This window comes from Ambystoma mexicanum, chromosome 8 (assembly GCF_040938575.1).
Source record: "Ambystoma mexicanum isolate Mex_15411 chromosome 8, UKY_AmexF1_1, whole genome shotgun sequence".
Taxonomy (NCBI): domain Eukaryota; kingdom Metazoa; phylum Chordata; class Amphibia; order Caudata; family Ambystomatidae; genus Ambystoma; species Ambystoma mexicanum.
Window position 1 is genome coordinate 129,981,193 of NC_090929.1, and position 26,957 is coordinate 130,008,149.

At 46.0% G+C, this 26,957-nt stretch overlaps 1 protein-coding gene across 4 annotated transcripts in view; it reads left to right on the forward strand.

Annotated features, from left to right (window-relative positions):
- Positions 1-26,957, forward strand: part of DENND1A (DENN domain containing 1A) — a 2,718,319-nt gene that overhangs the window by 2,481,250 nt on the left and 210,112 nt on the right. For 2 of the 4 annotated variants that reach the window (XM_069609457.1, XM_069609459.1), the window contains exon 20: positions 3,497-3,556. The exons of the other annotated variants lie outside the window; for them this stretch is intronic. In XM_069609457.1, the coding sequence (XP_069465558.1) occupies positions 3,497-3,556 (60 nt within the window). The remainder of the gene's footprint in view (positions 1-3,496; positions 3,557-26,957) is intronic. 4 annotated transcript variants of the gene reach the window in all.

A 26,957-nucleotide genomic window follows, 5' to 3' on the forward strand; every position in this document is an offset into this window, starting at 1 on the left:
CAGAGCTGCAGGGGTTATCTATCAGATGAGGAATCTGCGGGAGAAGAATCCATAGAAAGAACATTACGGTAAGTAATGTCTCCTTTTTAGTTGAAGCGCACACATAAAATCTATACATTTTGAGTATGGTGGTGCAGTAAAAAGTGGTGGTTATAGAATGAGTACTGTTTATACTCCATCAGCATTCAAGTGTGTCAGGAAAGTGAAAGAAATACCTTCTGTCAAGTCCAGAACATATTTCCTGATTGGCAGAAGTATTGATATTACCACAGGGGTAATTTCTCCAAACCCAAATGGAATCCTTTTGGACTCCATAAAGGGGAATAATACCACCTTTTAACCCGGAGGATTAGCCTCCTCTTGTGAGGTGGTATTGAGATGGAAATGGTAAACAAATTGCAATGAGGCCCATTTTCTCCCTGAATGACAAATGGATGTGCATTCTGCCACCCTCTGTCACCCTCTGCCACCCTCTGTCACCCTCTGCCAGCTTCATAGTCATTGCTGCCATTGGTCTTTCATTCAGATTTCCCTGTTCCGAGAAATTTAAATTCCACATAATTGCATCATCAACAAACCTTCCCATTTTTCTTTGGAATTGTGTCTTCACCCACGTACCACTCAATGTCATCTGATTGGACCTTCTGATAGCATCCGGCCTAGCCCTGCACATAGCATCTGCCCATGAGAAAAAAAAACACATTTGCCCGACATTCCGATCACTGTCTTTTAATATTGCATTATAATTGTGTAATGTATCAGTTTGAAGTGCACTGGAATGCTGTTGGAATGCCACTTGCACTACTCGTTTTGATGCAAGTAGAATAGTTTGTTTATGATTGCCCACAATGGAGGGGACCAGCCCATTTTACTTGCAGGGAATGGTGTTGCAGTTGATGCCAAACTCGGAAGAAGTCATACCATTTTAGTAGAGCTTCACTTAATCTTTTAGAAGTGAAAGTCACAGATTTTATGCTTTAAAAAATGGAATTCGGTACAGTTTTTGGAAGCAAAGATATTTCCATGCTAAATATTTTGTGAGTAAATGGCTACCATGGCAAAGAAAGTAAAGCAGTAGTTAGACAGCCAGTTGGATTCCACCGGACCCATTTTTCAATTCGGAAAGGAAAAATGGAAGGCCAAACAGCAAATTGCAGTACTTACACCTTATGCCCAGGGTCGGACTGGGACAAGAAATAGGCCCGGTCACCGAAAAAAAGTGGCCCACCCCTCGCCTCACGACCCTTGACCTTTGATGACATCATTTGACCGCACCCCAAAGTGACATCCCGGGAAGCGATGAAACACCCCTTTCACCCCTTGACAAAACAGGAAGTAGCATCAAATAGCACTGTTCCGAAGTACACTACGAAAAATATGGTTATGATTTCACTAATGTGATACACATTTCATACAAGAATGGAACACCATATGTATCATTAATATCTGTGTGTCTAGATCCATCTTTCAAATTACTGTGAATGCAAGCCAAATGATATGTTATTGTATAGCACTTACGCTTAACTCTTTTTAATAGAACAAATATGCATACGATATCATCCAACCTGTGTAGGTACTCATTTATCGACCTAAGAAGGATAAAAGGCTTATTTCCAAATACTTTTATTCTTTTTTCCAAACAGGCCCAGGCGTGGCCAGAAACCGACCCGACTCCCTAGGGACGATTTTGGCCCGACCACGGACCGAAAGGCTGAGGGGCCAATCCGACCCTGCCAATCCGACCCTGCTTACGCCTAGCTCCTCCACCCTTTCCCCGTACTTACCGACCCATTGCATTATAAACTTGAATCTGCACACCTTGGACCTGCAAAAGGTTACATGACTTGTGCCTATGTACACTTCTTCACAGTGTGTTGTAATGCGAAGCTGAAGTGCACCAGGTCTCTGCAACTCATGGGCCTTAGCAAATGCTTCCCCCACATTACGAAATATACTGGCCAGGTCAGATATCCGATTCGTTGTAAATGTGCAGACTATATGGGGTTGTAATGCCTGCCCGTGCAGTCTCTTTCTTGTATTATATCAAACGTCTGTATTATTATTATTATTGATGGTTTGTAAAGTTTCTCCCCAGAGCACTTAAGTGACACCACCAGGAGTTAGCATATTATACATTTGCAAATTAAAAAATAAAATAAAATTGCATTTTAGTAGCCCATATCTAGACATGCAGTGCAGAGGGAGGTACTCAAAATTGAAGGGGAGAAATCAAAATGTTTAGAATAATTCTGAGGATCCAGAACTGGAATGATGGTTTATAAACAAGTTTAATCCATAGGGGTCAATGACTTGCTTGCACCCTTTTTTAAAAAGTTTTCTTGCTGTTGCTTTGTCTAGGTATTCAACTTCTAAAACCTAGGTCAACAAGCATTTTGTGCTGTACTATGCCTGGTCTGTGGAAAGATCAGTTGTTTTGCAGCTTTGCACTCCCAGAACTAGAACCCATGAATGTTAAGTAGTTTGATGAAATGTATTCTATGTGTCCCGATAACTTGTTCAATGAATTTATAAAGGTCTCTACACTACATATCGGTTCAGAGTTTTACAAACGCCCAGGTTAACATATCAACCCTTATTGAACTGGTTTGTTAGAAACTCTAGGACACCACGAGTACAGACTAATGCACTGTTGTTTGCATGGCAAAAGAAGTGCGATTTCTGTCCCCATTTAGCCAAACAGATGGGACATCAAAGCAAAAGCACTTATCTGAGTATATAACAATGCCTGCTCTTGAGGGTCATGCAGGCTTGATACTCATAAAATGTTATTTTTTTTCTGGTGGGGCTGTGCTTTCTTGAATAAATGTTTCAGAAAAGGAACCTAGGTATTCCAAGTCCTGCTACTTCAGAAATTGATTTATGATAGTAAAATGCAATTAGCGTTATTGTGATCAATGAAATGAACACATACATTTGTTTTTTCACCAAAAATGAATGTGAACAAATGCTAGATGTGGCTGTACTTGTTCAAGCCAGTAAATAGCCAGAAGGGGCCTGCTGCTAAATGCAATATATATATGTGATGGAGACATCAAAAAACACAGAATATACTAGTGCAAGCTCTACTATACAATTTTCCAAGACCGGGATAATGTTCAACCTGCTTGCAAATATTCCGCACAATTTTGCCATTTTGTTGCACTTGATGCACTTCTGTGTGTAGCGAGCATTCCAGTAAGGAATGATACCTTGTAGCAGTTTTGCTCCTTGGTGATGCAGTGTGAAATTACTTGCACGCGTGAGCAATGGAAATTGTACGGCACACAATGTGGGCTATAGCGACATAGATGACTCAAAAATACCTTTCCAGTATTTTTCACAAGAATAGGTTTAAGGACACATAATTTGTGCAAAATGTTTGCCTCAATTGTAAATGTACTGTAAAGCTGATATGTCTTGTTACATGACACATAGAAGTGACCCAGTCTGAACACATCGGTGTGCACTCATGTCTCAAGTTTCCACTTCACTGCAGCATGAGAAGGTACCTCCAGCGCGACCACCGGCTCCAAAGATACATCGTTCGGCCACACCCGTGAGTATGGTGGTTTGATAGCACAGCCTCAGCCTAACCCTGCCTGAGTTGCTCACTTAGTGCTACTTAACCTTGATCTTGCGGTTGTGGACTGTCCAGTCTTGTGATTGCGAAAATACAAAATTCCTGCTCCTAAATTCTCCCATTGTCTCTACCTGATTCTCACCCTAGAACCTTTATCCTGCTCTCTTCCCTTTGGTTTATTTCAAGGTACTGGCATGCAATACTGTAGTGTGGCCTTCTGTATTCTATACATTAACACAATCAGATTGCCAAGCACAGTTAGTGCTTCCCCTTCTGCACCTAACATTGATTGTTGAGTTTGATTGAAATGGACTTGTGCTATGTTGTGGGCTATTTATGAAGTCCAGAGTTTGCCATTGTCATTGCCTCTTGCAACTGCCTCTGTGTGCAAAATAAAATCCTCAGAGATATTGCGATGCATGGAGTGGCATTCCCATGTCCCGAACCCTCACAGGGAGTAATGAGTTGTGCAGTAGCACCTGGAGCGTTCCAAGTGCCAGATGGAATTACCAATAACGACCTTGGACCGGAATAACCTTACAGACCCAAAGAATATGGCAAAATACTACTTTATTATCAGCTCAATAAAGTAGGGAAACCTGGCAAAACAACGAATCGTAGTCCACACACTCACAATATTAATTAGATTATACAAAGACTTTATACCTCAATGTGCGTCAGCTTTGACGTCACCGTCGGTGGGAAAATTTGAAAACCTATTGACGAGAGAGATTGGTTAAAGGAACATATATACTTATAGTTCATATAAGTGTTAGTGTCATTATTGGATGCCCCTTATCTGGTATGCACACCTTGAATTACCTCTAAATACGTATAATATAGGTTAATAGCAGAATAACAGCAGCGGATTGGCTTCTGCAACATTGTATAATACACTGGTAAATAGACCCTCATGATTGGTTGACATACTCTCCCAACCTTGGAATTTGGGCTCGTTAGCAGCACGTAAGCAAAACGAAATCCAGGTCTAGAGAACAGCGTCAGACTACTACCCACTCACCCAAGTAGTCCATCTATTATCAATCAGGTTCTAAGCCAAGGCTTCTTTATAGTTGACCTTGCGGACTGTTCTCTTTTCTGGGACTTTTAAGGGAGTGTAGGTACACCACTATTTTCGTCTATTTTACTTAATGAATAGGCCTTGTTTTCAAGTTTGAATAATGTGTGAGGAGACCCCGATTATGTCCATTTCGACCCTTTATTTAGTGCTATTTAATTCAATTATGCCGGGTGTCATTACTTCTCTTGGCCTCTGAAGACTTGTTTGCTCTACTTCACATATGTATTAATTTTATTTATTTAAATCTTGTAGAGCACCACATCTTTAATTGTCCAATACTTAATTTGCAGATGTTTTTTTCTTTGCTTAATTGAAATATGTCTTACTTATATGGCTTATCCTCTTGACTCCCTTTGTGCCTTGCATTTATTCCTTGATGTGGCATCCTTGATCCCAGGTCAATAGATATTCTTTGTTCCTCACACAAAGCTGTTTTCCAGCACCTCTTAGCTCTGCAGCCCTGGTATGTCTCTGAGGTAGCTTGATTGGTTTCAACACAAATCCAATGTCCATCTGTTCATCATGGACGCTTTAATTGCGTTATATTTTCTTCTGCAGCAAGCTTCTATATGTCTCTTCTACCTTGCGTTTCTGCGTATGTACGTTCACTTAGTCTCTTCTCACTTATCTCTTTGGTGCACATGATTTCTTCGTATTCGTTTGCATGTTTATCCTATCAGTTACACCTTTGGTCCTTAGGTATCCGCATATCGTTTCAGTGTGTCTTTGTGTCTTCTCTCCCTTGTCTGATTTCAATTATAGCTCTTCGATGTCCAATGGTGTATGCAGACATCATTCCACCACGTCAGTGCGAGGGTACATTCAATATGGTGGTCTTAAAGCATAACGTTTTTCGTATCTTCAATGCGGTATTGGGGCGATACCTGGTTCCACGGATAGGGCTCCCTTACTGCTATTCCAGTATGACGGAAGTGAGGGGTCGGGCACTAGAGAGGACGTGTACACCTGCTCCCCTAAAGAGTGCATGTTGTTGTGTCAGTTTGAGTCCAACCATGATAGTATATGTTTCTTAATTTTTGTGGTTTTACTGCTGAGGATGTTCAAGCTCCTACTCCTTGCTTTGATTTGAACATTTGTAAGCTGCACAGAACGGGTTTAACAGTATAAAGGTGCACCTGGATTTTGTATGGGCTGATAAGGTTTGCAGCTTCTGCAACGTTTTAAGAACCTGAGCAGAATTCAGGTTTGTTGGGTCTCTTTTGTGTTTAGCCAATGTGTGGAGGAGAAGTGGTAAGGAGTGTGTAGAGAGAGAGTGTTGGTCATGGCGAGAGGAAGTAAGTGGAGCAAGGTGTGATGGAAATACAGAGAGAAGGGGAGTGCGAGGGAATGTGGGAGGTGAGAGAAGGTGCAATTATAAGTTGGTAGTGGGTGGGTGGATTAGGGTAGGAAATGTTGTCCATGAATGTAATGCAAGGGGTGATAGCTCTGGGTGCCTGCAGATTGGGACAGTCATATGTGCTTACCGGCGTGGTGATTTTTATGTGGAAGATGATGGTAGTGTTTGGGTATTGGTTGTTTTGATAACCAGCATAAAGCAGCCGGACTCCATAGGGATCCATTGTTCATGCTGCCTGGCATGCTCCCATGGCTGGCAATGTGTACATTACATTTAAACACTGTCCAATATTCTGGCATGTTAGACAGCATTTATTTGTAATTGTGAACTCTACTTACCGTTCAAGTGGCGCTCACAATTAAAAGTAAACGCTGACAGGCAGAGTTACTCTTTTTGCGCGGTGAAGTGTAAAAGGTGCAGGGAAAAAGTCAGCATTCACACCTGTATGCTTCCTTTTGCCCTGCACTCTTGCACTCGGTAATGCAAATGACAAAAATTTGGTAATGCAAATGACAAAAATTTGGCAGGGGGACACACAGGGCGCCTACGTGTTTGCCAATGCGTAACCGCTCCCGTAGCCAAATTCTGTATTTGAACAAAATTAGCTCCTTCGTAGTCTGCTGATAGGCGACCCATCTAACCCAATGAAAGGCTCCTTCAAACCTGGGGTGGCTCACTAGGGGATTAAGTGTTGGCCTTCAGGCAAACACAATAGTTTAAACTAACCATATATGAGTGCCGATAGAAACAACAATGTTCTGCTGTGTTGCGTTTGATTGTGTTTATAGCAAAGTGCATGCCATAGAATTTGCTTCAAAATCATACGGTTGGGATTTTAATGCAGCACAACGTGGCACAGAGCCATGAAGATAGAATGCAAAATCATTCTGGAGAAATGATTTACAAAGCCAACAAAACAAAAATGCTCAATGTTTGGAAAACCAAGGGGGGCACGGGGGACAGTCTGCACTTCCTTTCATACACATGAGATGTTTGCAGTAGAGCTGACAACAAAGGTGAGATCTAAAAGCTCTTTAATGGGAACAGTCACCATTGAGAAGAGCATTGAAGAAGAATGGACGGGTGAGAATGCGGTTGGCCCATGATGCATGATTCTTTTGAAGAAGAAATGCTTAGGGGGCGTGGACTTTTTTTGAAAAATCTACTTGTCCTTCCTTGTAGCCTAAATTAGTTCAATTTGGCATACACAAACCTCATAGAAAGGTTTCATCCAACAACTGTTGCAGTGAATAGACAAATGCATGTCTAGATATGAGTGCAACAAATGCTAATATGGCAAAATGATGTTGAGGAGTCCCACGTTGCCATTCTGTAGCAATGTACAACTTTACAAATTAAAGCTCAAACATTATAACAAATACAATTGCAACCATATGTAATGCTATCTAGTCAGTGGAGTAAGTGTTATTTCTCTCGATGTTGCTATGCTGTCCATGGGAGGAGTGATAGCGGCTCGGAGAGCTTTAATCTTAGGAGGGCAGGTTTGGTCCGCAGAGCTGTAACCAGGAAGCTGGTGATCCTTCAGTAGGAAGAAAATAAATAGGCTTATGGCCTGCCTCAAGATGAAAGGAGCTTTAAGTCACCACTCATCTGCTGCATAATTGTACTCTCAGTGATGACTAGTGTAAATCCTAAGTTTACTTAAAATAAATATTTTCCAAGCAAACCAAGGTTATCTATGATACATGCCGGATTCATAGTCATTTGTTTGAATACATGAATTTCTTAACTAAATGTTGGCACCTTTCTCCAATAATTGTAATTGTGCAATCATCTCCACCTAAGCTAGTCTAGTCGATGCCACCAAGATGTTCAAATTGAATAGCATGTACACATAAATTCAATATGCTTACATTCCACTGTTAACCAAAACCACACCATCTTTTACTGACTAGTATTTTACCAGTGTTTTGAGTTAAAATAAAACAGACACATGTTCTGGTCTTCCTGAATATAACTCCCGTCAAGGGGACTTTGTATCTGCAGTCAAAGATGGCCACTTTCTTTTAAACCTCCCAGCCATACTCATCAATTATTGTCATAAACTATGGAATTGCAATATGACTCCATATTCTCCCACTGGCAGGGGTTGAGGGCAGAGATGTGTCCACAAAGCCAAGGGGAGAAAAGTGCACAAAAGAAGGGAGTATAAGGAGTAATGCAGACAAGAAAGAATAGGCAACAAAGGCAGTGAATAGAAAAGGGGTAGGGAGTACAAGTAAGAGTTTGGTTCCCACTTGGGGTGTACGCAGAATGTGGGAAGAGTTTCCCAAAGGGTCAGGGAATCTCTAGCCTTCTGAACTGGTTACTATTACAGGGGCCCACTCTGAATGCTCATGGAAAGGAGCAGCAGGAGTTGGGTGTCTGTGTCTGCACCCTAATGCACGAACAAGGCAACAATACAAGACTGAAGCCTGTGTGGGTCCAGCAGGAACTCAACAGTGAATGCCTCCCGAAACAGGAATCGGCACACTGTTAACAATATGGTATGAGATGAGGTACAATATTGAACCTTGACAAAGGAAAGGTGCAGAGATGTCCTGCTAGGAATCCCAACATTGTACAAGGAATTACACAAGCACAAGTGAGGACACGGACCGTAACAGAAATATGTACTCCTTGGTTTGTTTAGGTGTAACTAGCAGTCTGATTCCAACCAGACTGGAAACGAAGGACTGGAGTCAAGGCACAGCGGACTGACTGTAGACCAGGAACAAGAAAACCTGGGACCGAAACTCTGAACTAGATATCAACGACTGAACTGCACACTGGTAACGAGGAATACAAGGAACTGTAACTCTGGACTGGAATAACAGGGGCAGGACTGCAGACAGATAACACAGCAACTCAGGACTGGAAGCTAAAGCCAGGTAACACAGTTTGTTACACTTACAGGTAACTATAAAAACACGTAATACCGTCTACACCGCCATCGAAACTTGGATGGTCCAAAACTGGTTATGTCTCAATGGAGACAAAACGCAACTACTTCTAGTTGGTTCCCCAGAAATTCTAAACAAATTGGACAACCAATACACTTTAGCAGTGACAACATACTAATCCCAGTTTCCCAGGCTGTAAAAACCTTGGGCGTTTACTTGGATTCAAACCTCTCCATGACTTAAAAAGTCAATCTATTGCCTTATCCTGTGCCTACTACTCCAAACTTATAACCACGGCTGGGCCCTTCCTAACTAGGGATAAGTGCCTGACGATAGCCAGAGCGATAATAGGTTCCCTTCTAGACTGCTGAAACGCCCTCCTGGCTGGTACAGCAAAAGAAATATTGACAAATTACAAACTGTGCAAAACAATGTACTCCGTGTGGCCTGCAATATCCTTAGAAGAGACCACATCTCAGCAGCCCAGAAACAAGCTCACTGGCTACCTGTAAAAGAGCGTGTTCTCTTTAAAACACTTTTCCTCACTCACAAGTCCTACCACCATGCAGCACCCCAATACCTCTCTTAGAGAATCTCTAGACCAACCACTGAAAGACCAATGTAAACCCAATGCACCAACCTTCGCGTAGTACCCAGGTCAATAGAGTAAGGGCAGGAGACTTTAGCTTTCCCTTAGGCTTAATAAATTGCAGCATCTCAGTGGAATGCCCTTCCTCCGAGGCTTAGAAATATCTCCTCACACATAGCTTTCTGCAAGGAAATCAAAACACACCTCTTTATTTGAAGCCCTTCACACCTACATACTTTTTCCCTTTAGGACTGTACTACCTACACGAATGCTGAACGTTAACGTACCATGTATGTACTCCGTCTCATTTACCTGTAACCTCATGTAACTCTTCACAACATTGCTATGCCTAATGTAACCAGTACGCAAAGACATGTCCATGTAACTAAGTTTTCCCTTATGTAACAGTGCCTCAATGCCTATGGGCTGTAAATGCGCCATATAAATTCAAACAAATAAATAATGGAGATGGGCACAGAACAAGGAACTGCAGGCAGGGAACAAGATAGTTGGTGGTAGAGAGCAAGGGGCTTCAGACAGGGAACATAGGACCGGGAGAACAGCACAGGAAGCACAGAAGTGAGGGCAGAAGGCAGGGAGGTGCAGGCATAGCAGCAGGGCTGCAGGCCAGGGAGCATAGCACACTGGAACTGGAACAGGAGCAGGTTCTGGAAACAGCAGCAGGACACAGCAGAGATTCAAGGTTCAATGTACAAAGAGATGGCAGAAAACTCAGTGCAAGAACCCTGGGTTCCTGCAGGATGCTGCTTAAATACGGACCTACCCTGTGCTGAAGCAAACTCATTAGCACCACCGGAGCACCATATTTGAAAGTCATCTGCCTCCTCCCTCTCTGGTCCTATGAAAGTGAAAACACCACTGATCGCTTAGGCTTATGGGGATTGTAGTTCTAAGACTGCTGCCTAGCAATAGCCAGGTAATGAGAACTGCCACAAGGTGCATTATGGGATAGGTTGTTTCTGATGCACCAAAGTCTTGCAAATGGAAAGTAAAGACAATAATATGAATAGGTATTTTATGGGGAGGATAATGGTGATGAATGAGTCCCAAATAGTCCACAATGGGTGCTTATGGGTGTTCCAGTGGCACAGTCATGACACCCACACTGACCGATTCATAAGTTGATATCCAATGAACATTTTGTATGAACATCTGGTCAATCTGGTCAGTGGTTCTCCTGCAGAAGGTCAATCTTCAGCATGCAAAGGGCTGATGAAATTGCCTCAAAGTACTGTTGCACAATATCATAAGAAATGTTCATGGGCTGCCACACTAGTCCGCAAACCAAGAGAGTATGGGCTTCAGTGACTACTTGGTAGTGAGTGGGTTTGGATGTTTCTACTTGAACATGCATTCATCCATACCCTACGTTATCTAGTGAACTTAGCTGGGGGATTCCCCCTCCTATCGAGGAGATCTGCCCTACAATAGATGCATCTCACAAGAACAGGTGGAGTGTTCAATAGGGACTGTTTTGGACTTGGACATTGTGTCATGAATTGAATTCTAAAATTACCCGACTCCTCCCTTACATCATTCATGTATTGCGATAGTACTTGACCTCCACCATTCAAACATAATGAGGTTTAAGGCAGGATATGTGCATTTTCCTCATTCAGATCGCTGTTGGCCCATGAAGGTCATGTGGCCTGTTGAGTGATAACAATAAAAGAATTACGAATGGAACTAAGACTGGATGACTCAATCCTCCTTGGCAAAAACTCTGTCCGGGAGTAAAGCTAATCAGGTGGCTTAATATGCCCCCTTGACCTCAAATTGTAGCCATTTCAGGGATTTATCTGTGGATTTTAAGAGTTAAAAAAAACAAAACAATTTAATTTAAAAGAAATCCTGATTGGACTCCACATGTTTGGTCTTCTAGTGTGATAAGTCTCGAAGCATGTTTCTCTCAGCCAAACACATGCCCACCTTGAACGTACACTGCATCCATCAACCTGCATGAATGTGGTCAGTTTCATACTTTCTGAAATATTTATGGTGAGCGATGAAATCCAGTCCTGTTCCACCATGGACCACAGGCATCTTGGAATGTGCTGTGTTCTTAGAAAAAAGGCAGAGAACAGTGGAGAAAAACACACACACACACCACACCCACACACCACACCCTCCCCCTTATGGTGGATACGCACATTTTATAGTGGAACGCCTGAAGAGGCCCCTACCCGATCTTGCACATTTATAGGCTAGCCAAGTGGCCTCCAGGAAAACTCCTGTTTTGGCATGGTACCTCCCTTGGTCAGCCAGGAAAGGTATTTTGTCCCTCATAAATTCCAGTTCAAGATAAAAATCCAGAATGACATTACCAGAATCAAGGTAATGGTCAACAAAATCTCTGGGAAGCTTCCTGAACTTAAGACTTGATTCAGTGCCTGTGAGGATGCATTGCAAAAGATTATCAGACTGGGGAAAAAAGTGGATGTGTTACAAAAGCTTGTGGATAACTTGAACAACTGGAATTGAAGGAACAACGTTCACACATACTCATACTCTTACGTCCCGTCCCCTTTCCTCCATACTGCCAGGGTGTCCCTTCCCTTTCACCAGAAAAAACCTTCTTCCCCTTTAAATTTAGAGGCACGTGGGGGTGCGGCCCTCGGAGCATGCACTGCCCTGACTCCGCCCTCCGGCACCACACATCAGTCCCCTTTTCCCCGTCGCCGGGAATGGGCCGGATTCACCAGCGCTCCTGGGTTTGGCTTCGGCCATGTAATTCCACGCCATGGATACTTCTTCTTCTGTCTTTTTTGTCTTTTTATCATACTCCTCCCCGACGCGTGTCGACTTCCACAGGGTTCAACAGGTGTCCATCCTGCGACAGGCTCTTCCCAAATTCAGACCCCCACACACCTGCCTACGTTGCCTTGGCCCAGACCATGGTTGGCAAGCTTGTACAGTGTGCAACGCCCTGTCATCGAGATCTCTGAAGAACAGGCTAGCCAGGTGGAGGGAGCTCTTCCAGAAATCGCCTCCAGAGGACCTGAAGGACTTTGTCAAACATCGTCCAAGGCCCAAGTAGGGCCTCCGTTGTCCATCGCACCCCACAAGGGAGACTCCCAAGCACTCGCCCGCCCCGGGAGGGACCGCCCAGGTTCAACTACCAGCATGTGCACCGAGGCCTCCACGGCTATCAGCCTACGGGTCGAGGGATCCTCGGATCCTCCCGGTGACAGTGTTGAGGGACCGAAAGGTTCTTGTACCGGGTCTTCACCCGAGGGGCTACGCCCTTGTACCGGCAATATGTCTGAGGGGCCACGCCCTAGTACCGGCAATATGGCTGTGGGGGCACCTAAACGCAGCTCTACCGGCCCCTGGCTGAGGGTGTTACGCCTACCAGGCCTGGGCCTGAGGAGCAGGGTAGGCATCAGGATCCACACTCAAGAGTCCTGGGGGAAGCTGGGCCCAGCAAGCTGAGAAACACGACACAGGCACATGGAAGGCATCTCAACAAGATGGCCGCCATGCCAGACATCAGCACCCGTCCGACGCCGCACCAGGAACGGAAATTTGCCGAAGAAGGAGTGTCAACCAGGTACGTGGCCTACAGCCTATCCTTCATTTGCACAGGGCAGGTTCCTGCTACATCCATATGGACAGGGTATGCCGCGCCTCCAGCAGCCGCCCGCTACTCCGTCTATATCCCCTACCACACCTCCAGCCTGTGAGGACAGGTTCTTTGAGAGGCTCCTCAGACTCATGAAATCCCCTCAGAAGGGGGTGATCCTCAGGGATGCCATCAGGGAGGTGCTCCCACCAATGCTTCCAGCACCTCAGGTTCCTACGCTGGCGCCCCCGGCGCAGCCTTTGCCACCGGCTCCCTCCCCTCCAACCGATTCCTCAGACGGTCCCGTACCAGCCTCCACCACAGCCTCCGGCTCAGGTCCCAGTACCCCAGCCTCCGACTCCTGCCACTCCTCCACCGGTGCAGGATCCTCCTGACCCCCTGGCAGACACCGATGATGAGGAGGACCCCGACACGCCATCCTCAGCCAAGGCCTTCCATGAACGTCTTGCAGGGCTGGCTGAGTACCTGGGCCTTCCTCAACCTGAGGTTGAGCAACAAGCAGAGGGGGTCCTCGCAGAAGTCCTCACGCAACGCCCCTCTGCTAAAAAAGGAATTCCACTGCAGACCGATGTACACGCCCTGGCCAAGAAGGGTTGGCTCATGCCCCACTCTGTCCGACTGGTCCATCGACGCCTGGACACCAAGTATAGGCAGATGGAGAGGGATACACTCTTGCAATCGACCCATCCTCAGCCACACTCTTCAGTGATTGCTGCAGCATCACTGTACTCCAGGCCTCAGTAGTCCTCAGCCTCCTCCTCTGCGGCGCTGCTAGGCAAGGAGGAGATGATCTTGGAGACGTACGGGAACAAACTCTATTCCAACACGTCCTTGCATCTTTGTCAGGCCAACGCAGATGCCATGCTGGTGGCTGCTAACCAGAGGTTGTGACTCGAAATTGCGGATTTCCTCGCGGAGCCAATCACATTTCAAGGCGGGACTGGCTGAGGCCAAGCTGGTGGTGCAGGACATCATGGAGTCCACCGTGGTCCACATTGACACCTCAAAACGGGCCATCTGCATCGCCACGGAAATTAGAAGAACAGCTTGGCTCTGTGCAACTAAATTTAACCCAGACGTCCAGAAACGCATATTAGACCTGCCGTTCAAGGGAAGTGACCTCTTCCACTCCACCAAGGACGAGGAGCTGGACAAAAAGAAAAACAGCTCACAGTCAAGTCTTTATACACCCTGACAAAGACCACGCCCAAATCGTACACCCAGTCTCAGCAGCGTTCCGACAAGGGGCGTACATATTGAGGGTTCTGCAGCTTCCAAGAATGGAGGTCCAGGCAGCCGGACCGCTCTCCTACTCTACATCGGCGCAAGCAACAAAAAGGGGGGGGGTGGGAGTAAGGGCTTTTTCCAGTCCCCCTCCTCTGCAACAGCCTCTGTGGCAAAGAAGGCATGACATGCCCCTCCGGGGACATGTGTCTCCAGTGGGGGCAGGCTTGCTCTCCATGCACAGTTCTGGCACCAGAATTTCGCGGACCCCTGGTGCCTCTCTGTAGTAACCACGGGGTACCGCCTACCCATCCCAGAGTCTCCTCCCTCCTCCACTCCACTCCCTCAAGTTGGGACAGCAACTCTTCTGGCGGAGATTCGATCGCTCGTAGAGAGCCTGGCCGTGGAGGAAGTCCCAGCGAGGCTTGGCCTTTTACTCCAGGATTTTCGCCATTCAGAAAAAGAACCAGGTGGGCCTGAGAGTTGTGCTGGACCTTTCCACCCTCAACCTCTCCTTACCTCGACAAAAATTCAAGATGGTTACGCCAGCTTTTATAGCGGAGACATTGTGCAAGGGAGACTGGATGTGTTCCCTGGATCTGAAGGACGCATATCAACACGTTCCGATATGGCAGCCCCATAATTCCTTCCTATGGTTCAGGGTCATGGGCTACCATTTCCAATACAAGGTCCTTCCTTTTGGCCTCAACTCAGCCCCAGGGTCTTTACCAGACTCATGAATACTGTGGCTGCCCTCCTCAGGGCCTCCACATCTACCCATACCTCGATGACTGGCTCGTCAGGGCTACATCGCAGGAAGCAGTTCACCACACTTCCCAGGCTCTTATGAACACATTGCACGCTCTGGGCTTTTCACTCAATGTCAAGAAGTCACAGCTGCAACCCACGCAGAATCTGACATTCTTGGGCCTCATTCGGGACACGTGCTCCGAGAGGGTGTTTCCTTCGGAAGACAAGATCACAGCCATCAAGCGGGCTAGTACTCACCTCCTCAGCAGAGAGGTGACCTTGGCCTGGTGGTACCAGCACCTCCTGGGTCTCTTGGCAGCGGTCCTATTAGCCGTCGCCCACACGAGACTCAGGATGAGGAGGATACCGCTGCACTTCGCGGCATAATGGAACCAGGAGCGGGACTTTCAATCTGAGATGATCAACGTTCCTCCATCTCTCCACCAGGACCTAATAAGGTGGTCCATGGACTGCAGCCTGCGGACGGACAAGCCCTTCCGGCCTCCCACCCCGCATGTCACCTTCACCACGGACTCCTCCCTCAAGGGATGGGAAGCCACTCTGGACGATCTCTCGGTCCACAGCACCTGGACCCGACATGAGCAGGAGTACCACATCAATTGGTTGGAGCTGAACACCATCTGGCTAGCGCTCAGAGCATTCCCCCCACTTATCAGGGACAAAGTTGTCCTCATCCAGACAGACAACTCCACCAGCATGTACTAGGTCAACAAGCAGGGAGGCACCAGATCCCATCCACTGTCAAGACTGGCAATCAGCATGTGGGACTAGGCCCTGGAAAACGATATCTACCTCATGGCAGTCCACCTTCCAGGGGAATCCAACCTGGAGGCAGACAGGCTCAGCAGATTGGGTGCAGACAACTACGAGTGGCAGTTAAATGACCTCGTTACTCAGCAGATCTTCAGCAGATGGGGTTGTCCCCAGGTGGGTCTCTTTGCCACCTGGCACAACGAGAAATGCCCTCAGTTCGCCTCCTGGCAGGGACATGGCCCTGGCTCCCTGGTCGACGCATGTCAGATTCAGTGGAACGGCATGACTGCTTACACCTTCCCACCCACTCCGCTGATTCACAGAGTGATTTGCAAGATCAAGGAGTCTCACCAGCTCAACATCATTCTAATAGCTCCATAGTGGCCAGCCAGGCCATGGTTCTTGGAGCTGCTCAGCCTCTCAGAGTTGTGGGGGGGGCGGCAGGCTCATCCACCCCATGCCACAGAAGCTTGCCCTCATAGTGTGGTTTCTGAGCAGGTGACGCTGAGGCACCTCAGCCTCTCCCAGGCTTATCTGGAAATCGTTCAGGGCGCAAGGAGCAAGACTACCAGGGCCCAGTATGAGAGTAAATGGACCAGGTTCTGCCACTGGGCAGCCTCCAAGGAAATTGACCCCCTGGCATGTACTCTGGACGAGGTGCTCTCCTTCGCGGCACACCTCGCCCACTCAGGCGTGCAGGTGGACACCTGCCTCACTTACCTCGCAGCCATCTGGGCATACAGAAACTCAGAGGAGGAGTTTTTCCTCTTCCATCCCAATTATCAAGAGACAGTTGACGGGTCTCGCCAGGCTCTAACCACCCATCAAGTGGCCGCACACCGTCTGGGACCGCAACATAGTCTTGGGTGCCCTGGCGCACAATCCATTAGAACCTATAGTGTCTCTGGACATCAGGCTGGTCATCATTAAGATGGCCTTGTTTGTCGCCTCACCTTGGCTTGCAGAATCAGTGAAATCCAGACAAAGGTTGCCTCTGAGCCATACACTATGTTTCAAAAGGGCAAGGTAGTCCTACGGACACACCCAGCATTCCTACCTAAGGTGCCGTCTGCATTCCGTCTGAACAAAGAAATCGTGTTGCCCATGTTTTTTGCTGAGTCCAAAGATGAGGCACAGAGAGTTCTGCACTGCCTTGATGTCAGGCGTGCCCTGAAATTCTTCCTGGACAGGACCAAGGGCTTCCGCAAGTCGGACGCTATTTTTGTCACCTTCGCAGGATCCAAACCGGAGTATCAAGCCTCCATAGCCCGTTGGATGGTCTCGGCCATCAAAGAAGCCTATGAGGGACGGCCAGCATGCACGCCCATACAGTCAGAGCCAAGGCAGCAGCCATCGCTGTCCAGCGGCATGTCCCTTGGCAAGTCATATGCAGAGCAGCCACATGAGCCACCCCTTCGGCTTTCTGCAAGCACTACTGATTGAATGCTGGTTCTAGAGCGGACGCGGCTTTTGGACAGGCGGTTCTTAGAAACCTGTTTGCTTAAGGAAGGTCTCCTCTCCACCCTGGGGCTACACTCAGTTGTAATCGCCCATGCAGTATGGAGGAAAGGGGACGGGACGTTAGAGTAATAATAAGTTACTCACTGTAGTGACTAAAGTACTCTTAGTCCTCTTTCCTCCATACGTCCCACCAACCTCCCCCCTAATAAAACTGGTGTCATTAGGCAATGTTAAATCTATTGTCAACGTGTCTATGGGGACTGAGGTGTGGCACTGGAGGGCGGAGTCAGGGCAGCACATGCTCCCAGGGTCGCACCCTTGCACGCCTCTAAAATTAAAGGGGAAGGTTTTTTCTGGTGAAAAAGGTTCCGTCTCTCGTCCCTTGAAAGGGACGCCCATGCAGTATGGAGGAAAGGGGACTTAAGGACTAACAGTACGTTAGTCACTATGGTGAGTAATTTATCATTTTAGTGGCAAGGAAGTTCATGAAGGAAATACGCACTAACAGTTTCTTCAACAAGTTATTCTGTACTTTCTCAACCTCTCTTCATCCCTCCAATCTGCGCATCAACTGGTCCTCAGAAGATCGCCCAATGGCTTGCACAAGCTTAGAGGTATTCCTGTTTTACATGCTTAGTTTCAACCCAGTTATGGAGTCCAAATTCACCGAAATATGGCTGGGGTTCTTGTTTCAGTGGGATGTTAGTTTTCAGTTCCGGGTAAGGGACCAGTCCTGATTTGTACATGGTCTTTCCCCTTCTGCAGGCTTTAAACAATGGTTGGTTTTGAGCCCAGAGCAATGCCAGTGGTTGTGATTTAACCAACACCTCCATCTATCACTCTTAAGTTAGCATCTCTCCAATTCTAAACCATTGGGAGTGTTGCCTTCATGTAATAGGACTTCAAACATACCTAAGGCCTGCAGCACACAGTGCCCTTTTTCCAACCAGTTTGTGCAATCTCCACGGTTATCTACTTATGCCAGTCAATGTATAGCCAAGGTTTATTCTTCAATGTAGTCAGGCCTCATGCACCACAGTATTTGTGCATTTATTTTTACTTCTTTTATCTCTTGTCTTCAGCTCTGCAAGACTATTCCACAGGGGGGTTTAAGGCCACCAGTAGTGCGACACACGTATACTGTTGTGTGTGGGATAACTATTGAACCAACATCAACTTTATGTGCTTCATAATGGTTCAGAATTCCCTTATCTACTGCTTATTGAAGGTTCAGGACATGGGTGTAGTAGTCACTCAGGAAATTATAAATTCCAAGGCAAAAGGGAATGGTTGTCAACACCAGGCATGCATGCAGTTTAGTAGCAGCACTGTTGGACACCACAGAAGTTGAGTGCTGTACCAATCATGCATTGAGATTTCAGTATCGGGTTCAATGGATGTGAAAGCAACCAGTGAAGTATGCAAACACTGGGTTACACTGCCAGCTTCTCTACAGAGCTTGACAAGATTATTCAACCAGAATCAGATCGCTTGGTATGGGGGAAAGTGAGGGCTTGAAAGGGTTCCTTGGGATAAAGGTGGTCGTCTTCCCTTTTTTAGTACAGTTACTCCACACAGGTGCACCATTTTGGTCCTGGGAATTGATTCACACAGTTGCCCCTGTAAGGAAGGGATGGTATCAAACAGTGAAGGCAGACACAAGTGATCACAGTTCAAGGGTGTTTATTGAACTTCATATGGGTTGGTTAAATGCCTATCTAAACCTAAGGCTAAGGATGGGAGCAAGCTATGACCATCAAATAATAATTACACAGTCCTAGTCAAGTCTCTGTCAAATAAAAGGGCCTATACTAAGAACCCTATTGCCAATCCTTAATTCGAAATACACAAGAGTGTGGGACAATGGTGTATGCAAAAAGAAAAATGTTCAAGAAATGTCAGGATGGTTGAGCTTCCCCTTCCCACGTGTTCAGCACGGGTCAAGGTGGCAAGTTCGAGCTTCGCACAAACTCTGGCTTCAACACCATGAGGATACAGTTCAAAGCACAGATGACGGGGCCTTCTGCCAAAGCCTCTTTTCCAATAACAGTCTCTTACTGCAGAGGGTCTGTTGTAACAAAGTCTCAAAGTTCCATTCCTGTCAGGATTTTTACATGCACATGTTCTCCCTTTCAATGTTCATCATATGTCTCCCTCTTCAGGCTGAGACCCCCTTTATCACAATGTTCACACTTGGTCTCCCTCGTTCGGTCTCGGACCACGGATCTCCCTCATTTAGGCTCAGATCCTCTTGATATGGATCTCTCTCATTCTGCTCGGATCCTCTTAGTATCTAAATCTAAATAAAAATCGAATACTTTCGATCTGCGATGGGTTTTGCTTAAACCGTCGCATGACCACTTCGATTCACTTCACACAATAGTTCTCATCAATCTTCTACTTTTGTTTCTCTTGGCGGGGTACCTTACAAAGACCTTCGATTGAGCACATCCATGGTGCCGGACCACTCTGTCAGTGGTATTGTATCTTTCCTTCTCAGGTTCAAACATTCATCAGCAGTTTAGCTTTACTCGTGTCTTTCATCACATGCGTTTAACAATGTTTGTTCCAGCGCTCGTTATATGTTGTTGCCGCTTGCAACCTTGACTTCAACACAGACCGGTCTTGGATCGGTCTCCCCATCTCACCAGCTGTGTTGATCTCTCTGTCGCTACTTTGTTTTTGGAGCCAAGGACGATACTACAGTGGCTGCTGCTCCTCCCTGCCTTGGTCAGTTACACGGGAAGGCCCTTTGTATCTTTGAGACACAATGTAGGATTCTTCTGTCTGCTTTCCTGGCATTACCCTTTCTGCCTTGCTGGTTTCTTCAAAGTAACAGTGTCTTGCCGAAAAGGCAAAGGGTAATTCCCTTCTTACGAACCCTTTGTGGTTTGCCATCTTTCTCCCCTCATTCAGCTGCTGACTCGTAACTGCTGTACCTTTGTGTGCTTTGCCTCGCTCAGTGTCCCCCTGGGCTCCACCTTTTATCCATGTGCAGATGTTTAATGGAAGTCAGGTGTGAGTGATTGTCAGTAATTGCCTGACTTTGCCTGACCGTACTAGCGGGAAATGTCCGGTACCCTGCTCAGGTTTGAGTCTGTTTTCTCCCAGAGCGAGCTGTCCGTGTGAAAGTGCTGTAGAAGGGAAAGGGGGGTAAGCGTCCCACGCATCCTACCTGGTAGGATAGGGTAAAGGGGTTACAGGGGCAGGGATACTGCATCTTGCCATCCGGTGTCCCACTCCCCGATTACCCCTCGCCCAGGTGATCCTCTCACACTGGTCCACCCCCAGGAACTGGATCCAAAAGCGATGGCCGTGTTCTTTCCACCTGGATGACAGATCCCCGGGGACTATCGGATGAGACACATTCTGGTTTTTCACACTCCTCCGGCTTAATCACAATTTCTCGCTTGGTAACTGCACATCACAGGCATTAGTTGAGTTTAGGATGCTGCATCGGTTTACCACCATTTCCTTTAGAGATGTTTGAAAGTTCAGCATGTTCTCATCCTGGGTGCTTTGGCCACAGCAAAGAGGTAGCCCGATAAGAAATCCAGAGCTACTTTTCTAAAGACTAGCCAAAACCCATGAGGTACTGTTGACCTTGGGTTTCAGTCATAATCTGTAAGGACAAGGCCTTTCACTCCTGTAGAATGTGGGACATCCCACACAAACACTGTCCTTTGGAATGTCACCTAAATGAACCGAAGATCGGGTTGGAAAAGATTAAATATTTTCAACAGCAGAAGGTCTCAGCCTAGCCACCAGACCTCTTCAGATTATGAAAGATAAGATAATGACCCAGACTTCCCTAATCAGGAATAAACATGGTTAGCAGTGATATCAGGGTTATAAGTATCCCAGTTATTCCAGTGTTATGGCTGTACAGACTAATCCCTCTGAGTGGGGCATATTTAATCAGATTTCTGACCCGTGGACCATCAATAACACCACTAATGTGCGAGTCAGGTTTGTGGAATGTAGTGATTTTCACCCAATTTCCACATCTTGCAATCTTCCTCCAGCACTTAAGTCCTAATTGCTGATACACCCAGTTCTAATATTGGGTCCACCATGGATGCCATGAGAGGCTGAGGTGCAGTAGCATTTTCCCTGTTTCAAAAGACTGCTTTTCGACCCAGTAGCATGCCCTCCCTCAAAAGTGGCCGGAAACAAGCAGCAGAGATTGGGCAGTACAGTGATAGAAACGGATGCGGACGCATAAGAGGATGTGAACCAATGGGGGTCCACCATGAAATGTGATGAGATGCGTTCAAATATCTTCTGATTCTTTGTTCACAAGAACCAGCATAGACTTCCCCCAAATGTGTCACAGCTACCAATGCATCAGTTGAGGCCGGAAAAAGTCAAGATCAGTTGCCAGAGGACGTTGTGATGGAGGGGAATCGGTGGGCACCCTGCACACAATTTGAATATTCCGAGTCGGATATCCAAGTACAAGTTTATATTTAACTTGATTGCTAGTAAAACAAAAGCTCTCTTTAGCAGCAGGCCTCATTGACGAAACTGCTTTCAGCTTGGCAGTGCGGTTTGTTTTCTCTGCACTCTCTGGTCTGGTATGAGCCACTACCCATTCTTGTTGGTCAGTATGCATGTTATTTGACTTTCAATGTAAAGAACCTGTTTGACCTTCATTTGATATTTTCTCTGCCCCCCTGTGCATCTCCTCAGATCCAAGGCAAGGAGAGGATGCCCATTACGCTGCAAACTATGACTGTGCCACACTTGGCAGAAGGCTGCTTGTGATCACGGGACTGTCAAATAAACTGAGCAGTGGTTCGGGCACTGTCGGAGAACAGTGTTGTCTCAGCAGTTGGCCATTCTATGCTAAAGGCCTACTATAGAGAGTAGGCCTGTTTGTTTCAGAAGCCCACGGCTCCAGCTGTGGTAAAAAAGAACTCAATGACAGAAGTTAAAGGGAGGGAAAGCTGAGGGAGGCGGACATAGGGGCAAGATGCAGGTATGTGTTGTCGTTCTTGGATGGCAGGAGGGGGAGGGGTGCCTACATCAAGTTAATGAGTAAATATTAAATGGTTCAAGTAATGGAAAAGTCTGCTCACTCCCAGTCAAGTCGGAATTTGAAATCCTCAATTAGCCAGTAGCAACTTTAGGCTTATCAGCTAGCATAACCGTATAATTCCTGCTCATCGCGACCTATGAATTGGCTTCTCGAAAGCATATCCAAGTACCCCAACTGAGGTTAAGAAGCTGCATTACTTTCCAGACCCATGGAAGTCGTTCCCCATCTTCATTCGGTTTGGCCCTTTCCCTTCCGTCTGCCATTGACCTCCAATAACTCTGGGCTCTTGTTTTTTTCTGTTAACTTAAAGGAGCACAAGTTATGACTTGGGTATTCTCATGGCCTACCTGTGATTTCAGCTGATCTCCTGCAGGAAGTAAAATGATACCTTAGCCCTGCAGTGGCTTCTCCAAGACCTTCTAACTAATTAGTAATGGAGGGTGTTTCATTCACATTTTTTGATGTTTACATTTTCAGCCACCACCCCTCTCCGAAAACTTCCTGGGTGCTCATGCTGGTGTAGTTCCTGCAGACGGTGCAAGTGACTGCGTTCAGCGGATGCAAGCTAACATATTCCTGCCTTCAAGACCCACAGTCAGTAGCTAAGAACTGTCCACCTGGAACCCCAACACCTTTTGCCCTCAGTGCAACCCACAGGGCTTTTAACGAGTGCAAGGGCCCATTAGAACCCACACACCCCCACCTGCAGAAGATGTAGATCTATCATTATGATTGTGGCTTTGAGTTGGTACATGTTCTGCCTCACAAATTGGAACAATCAAAACTACACTTGTTTTTTCTCTCAAAATTTTCCAAAGCCAGCTTTCCTCCTTCCTCTGAGGATTTTCTTTATTTTTATATTTCAAGCACCAACCAAGCCCTGGATTTCCCCCTGTTCAGTGGGAAAGGACCACACACACGCGCGCACAACCAGCAGATACACCAACATATAGTACACTCCACTCCTCACACCTGGACTCACATGGGGGCTGTGGGTCAGCTGAGTAACTCAATAGCAGAACCTTTGTCAACACTGCATCAGTCGCTGGCTGCATTAATCATCTGAAAACCTATGCATGTGCACCCTAGCTGCAGTGAAAAGCTTTCAGTACCAGTTAAGAGCACCTCTGACTCCATCCTAGATGTGCCAATCACCACAAACATTCAACCCACATCGATAAATTAGCTATCCACACATCAGCATATAGTCTTTAGGTTTCCTGAGTTGTACAACGACTGCACCTTCGGTCAAGGACACAACCCTTAGTAATGGGTAAACATGAACCTTACCGATTATCATTGACATTTCCTGTGCCATGCAGTGTTCCTCTGGATGGTGGCTCCCGAATGTCCTTGGTCTGTGCGCTAGCATTGGACTACTTGCTCAATGCTGCAGGCAGCCTCCAAACACTTCTTCTAGGAGCACTAGGATTAGCAATGTGACATGGATATTCAAATCCCTCCAATACTGTCCCCCTTTTTTTATTGGCAGCCTCATGCCGCCAGCCTTCTGATGGATTTTCAAGTTGCCTTCTCCATAGACTTCAGTTCTGACAGGCACAATAGAACCAGATGGGGAGTCGACAGCATATGGCATGGAAGCAATGTACAGCTTCTGATAAGTTATCGGCCTTCATTTGCATTGAAACCATCAGTTTCTGTTTTTGTGGAGAATGTTGTCATGATTCCCTTTCATAATATGATTACAATGTGTATCATTTAAATGGGGCACCCTCCGCTGCTGTCCTTGCCGGTTGGTTCTTTATGTATGGTAGTAGGCCACTAAATAGTCTTTCTGGTTGCAGTCAACATTGCACAGGTTCTCAGTGTGCTGGTTGGAAGGCTCAGCTGTTGCCTCATAACCCCAATGAATGGGGGTTGTAGTAGTCCATTCTAACCCTTGCATTCTATGCATTAGGCTTAAATGTGATGAATCTGTTTGCAACCACACAGAACTCAAAACATCACCAATTCTATCTCTAGAGGAGATAGAATTCAGTGTTCCTAAACCAGACCATCATGCTAGATTGGTCAGGACAATTTCAGTATTTGTTTCCTCCTATCCAAAAGCAGTGATCCTTTGAAATGTGAACTCAGAATTTCTTTTTACTTTGGAAAGCCCTGCATGGTCGTACAAAAGATGTTTATTGGATCTTCTTGTGCCTCTAAGTGAAGTGAGCATTCTTCGGTTGGTTACCCACCAGATCAGAGCCCTGAATTCTTCCCCCTACCAAACATCTATTAGACTGAGTTTATGGTTCCGGAAGGCCTTTTCTTTAGCCAGCTTGCATTTGACTATTGCAACTATTAAGGTGCCTGGTGGTACCTCTTGTGGCCACAGTGTGTCATAATTACATCACGCAATAACCAGACAACTTAGCAAGGTTTTTGGAAATACAAGGGCACAGTTTTATTTTTGAAGCAACATAAAAATGGGACGATCCCAGACACATAATAAGACATTACATGAAAGGGTGAACCATGTCCTCCCTGTTTGCCAGAGGCACAAGCAGACATCCGCTTCTGGTTGTACTACCAGTCAGGAAAAACTTTTCGGGAACACTGACAAGAGGTGCTGTTAGCATAAAGCCCTAGAAGGGGAGTCAGTGCCCGTTGCTGGATTTGACTCGGGCCCGGCTGAACTGGAGGCTTTTAGCCCTTTAAGATGAGTAGCAATACACTGGAGATGGGTGGGGATGCAGATTCTACTCATACATCAATAATCAAGACGACACAAATAGTTTGGCAACATTTGTCTGTTTCAATGCAAGTCTTAAAACAATGAGTACAACGAACATCAGCAACCGCTCGATACTCTGACTCTAACTACGTCATAAAAAAGTTGGGTTCTTATACCCATAATTGCTCATAGCTGACGTGTTGACCTGCGTCATTACCAACGCCATCCTACGTGGCAAACTACAGAAACGTGTCGGGTAGCGGGATTGAGTCTAAGTGAATAACTAAACATAGGTATTATATCTGTATGGAGTAACGGAGAAAGCTAATAGGATAGCTAACATCAGGTGGGGCAACTAAGCCCTCCCTCCAAAATGGCCACTATGAACGTCACTAAATGTATGATGTCCCATTGGCTACACAAATTATAGGACCCCTAACTGTATGGTCTCCTACAACTGGTTGGCTTCTAACCCCCGTCATAATTTTCCACCTGCGTGAGCAGCACACAGACTGAACAACCAGGTGCGGATAAGCTTGTCTTGATACAAGCCTCCCTCCAATTAAAATGGGACCCATCATCACCTCAATCGTCTATTGTCAATTAATACTTTTGAAGTTGGCCTTGAGTCTGTACTGTTCTCTGAAGGAGTATGGGTACTATTAGGCTTCCGTACGTAGGGGTGACCATCTCGTCCGTCCAACTTTCTTCCATCACGTGACTGGACACCATGAATTGAGCCTTTTTGTGTATTTGATTTTATTCTTCAATAGTACTCTTATGTCTTTTGTTTTTGCTTGACCTTCTTGAACAGGAGCTTCTGTTCTTTCACATTAATTGTATCCAATGTCAGCCAACTCCTAGTTTGATAAGACCTTGGCTATCTTGGCTCAGTGAACTCCTTAGCTGAAATGGATTCTGTTTAATTCAATTGCTTTTTGTAACTGCGACACTGAAATTAGTCCTTCTAGCGTTGTTCAGTACTGCTTTATACGTAGTGGAAACATTCATTCTTCACTTAATCCATATGTATCTGTGAGGTATATAGGTATATGTTGGTGCTTGCCGCAGTCTAATCTATTTAAGCATGTGGCTAGCTTCATGATTGCTTTGCTGCTTGCGTTTCATTGCATCTGTACACGTTTAAACTAACTAAATATCTTCATCACGCTTGTGGCATAAATGTCTTCATCCTGACCCCAAGATGTCACTTATCCTTGATACTTCTTTGTTCTTTATAATCATCTGTCTCTCTGGTCTGGTTATCTTTCTATCTGGGTGTCGATTCAACATTGTATGATGTCACCATTCATCCTAGTCATTCAGTTTCTTTGTTTCATCAGGAATCTCGTTCAAATGGCCATCGTATTGTCTTGGATGCAAGTATGGTTTCCTCAATGGGTACTTTACTTCCCATATTCTCTTAGGTATAGGTATTCACATGGGTACTGCACAGAGCCCTCTCTCTTCTCTTTTTTGGTTTAACTTTTCAGTATACGTCCAATATTTTGGTTCATACGTTTCAGGTAATGTAAGCGGGGCAGTTGGAGTGGGGGTACTTAACTCCTCCTCTACACGGCCAATCCTGAATCACTAACAGTCAAAGCCGCAGCGTGAAAAACCCTCACTGGCTAGGACCGCCCCGACACTCCGCCTGCAACAGAAAAAGAAAATTAGAAACATAATACCACAACACAAAACAATCGACATGAACAATTTATAATGAATTCTCAATACTGCACTCCAGTAAGTGATGCGAACACCTCACCATATTGAACTACCTCCTACTCTAAATCCTATCCATCTTGTTACTTCCTCCTTCTATCTAGTCAATTAACACTCTCTTGAACCCTAGGGTGCGGATGGGTGTGGGTCAAAAGGTGGCGAGGGCTGCTGGAAAAGAGACTGACCCG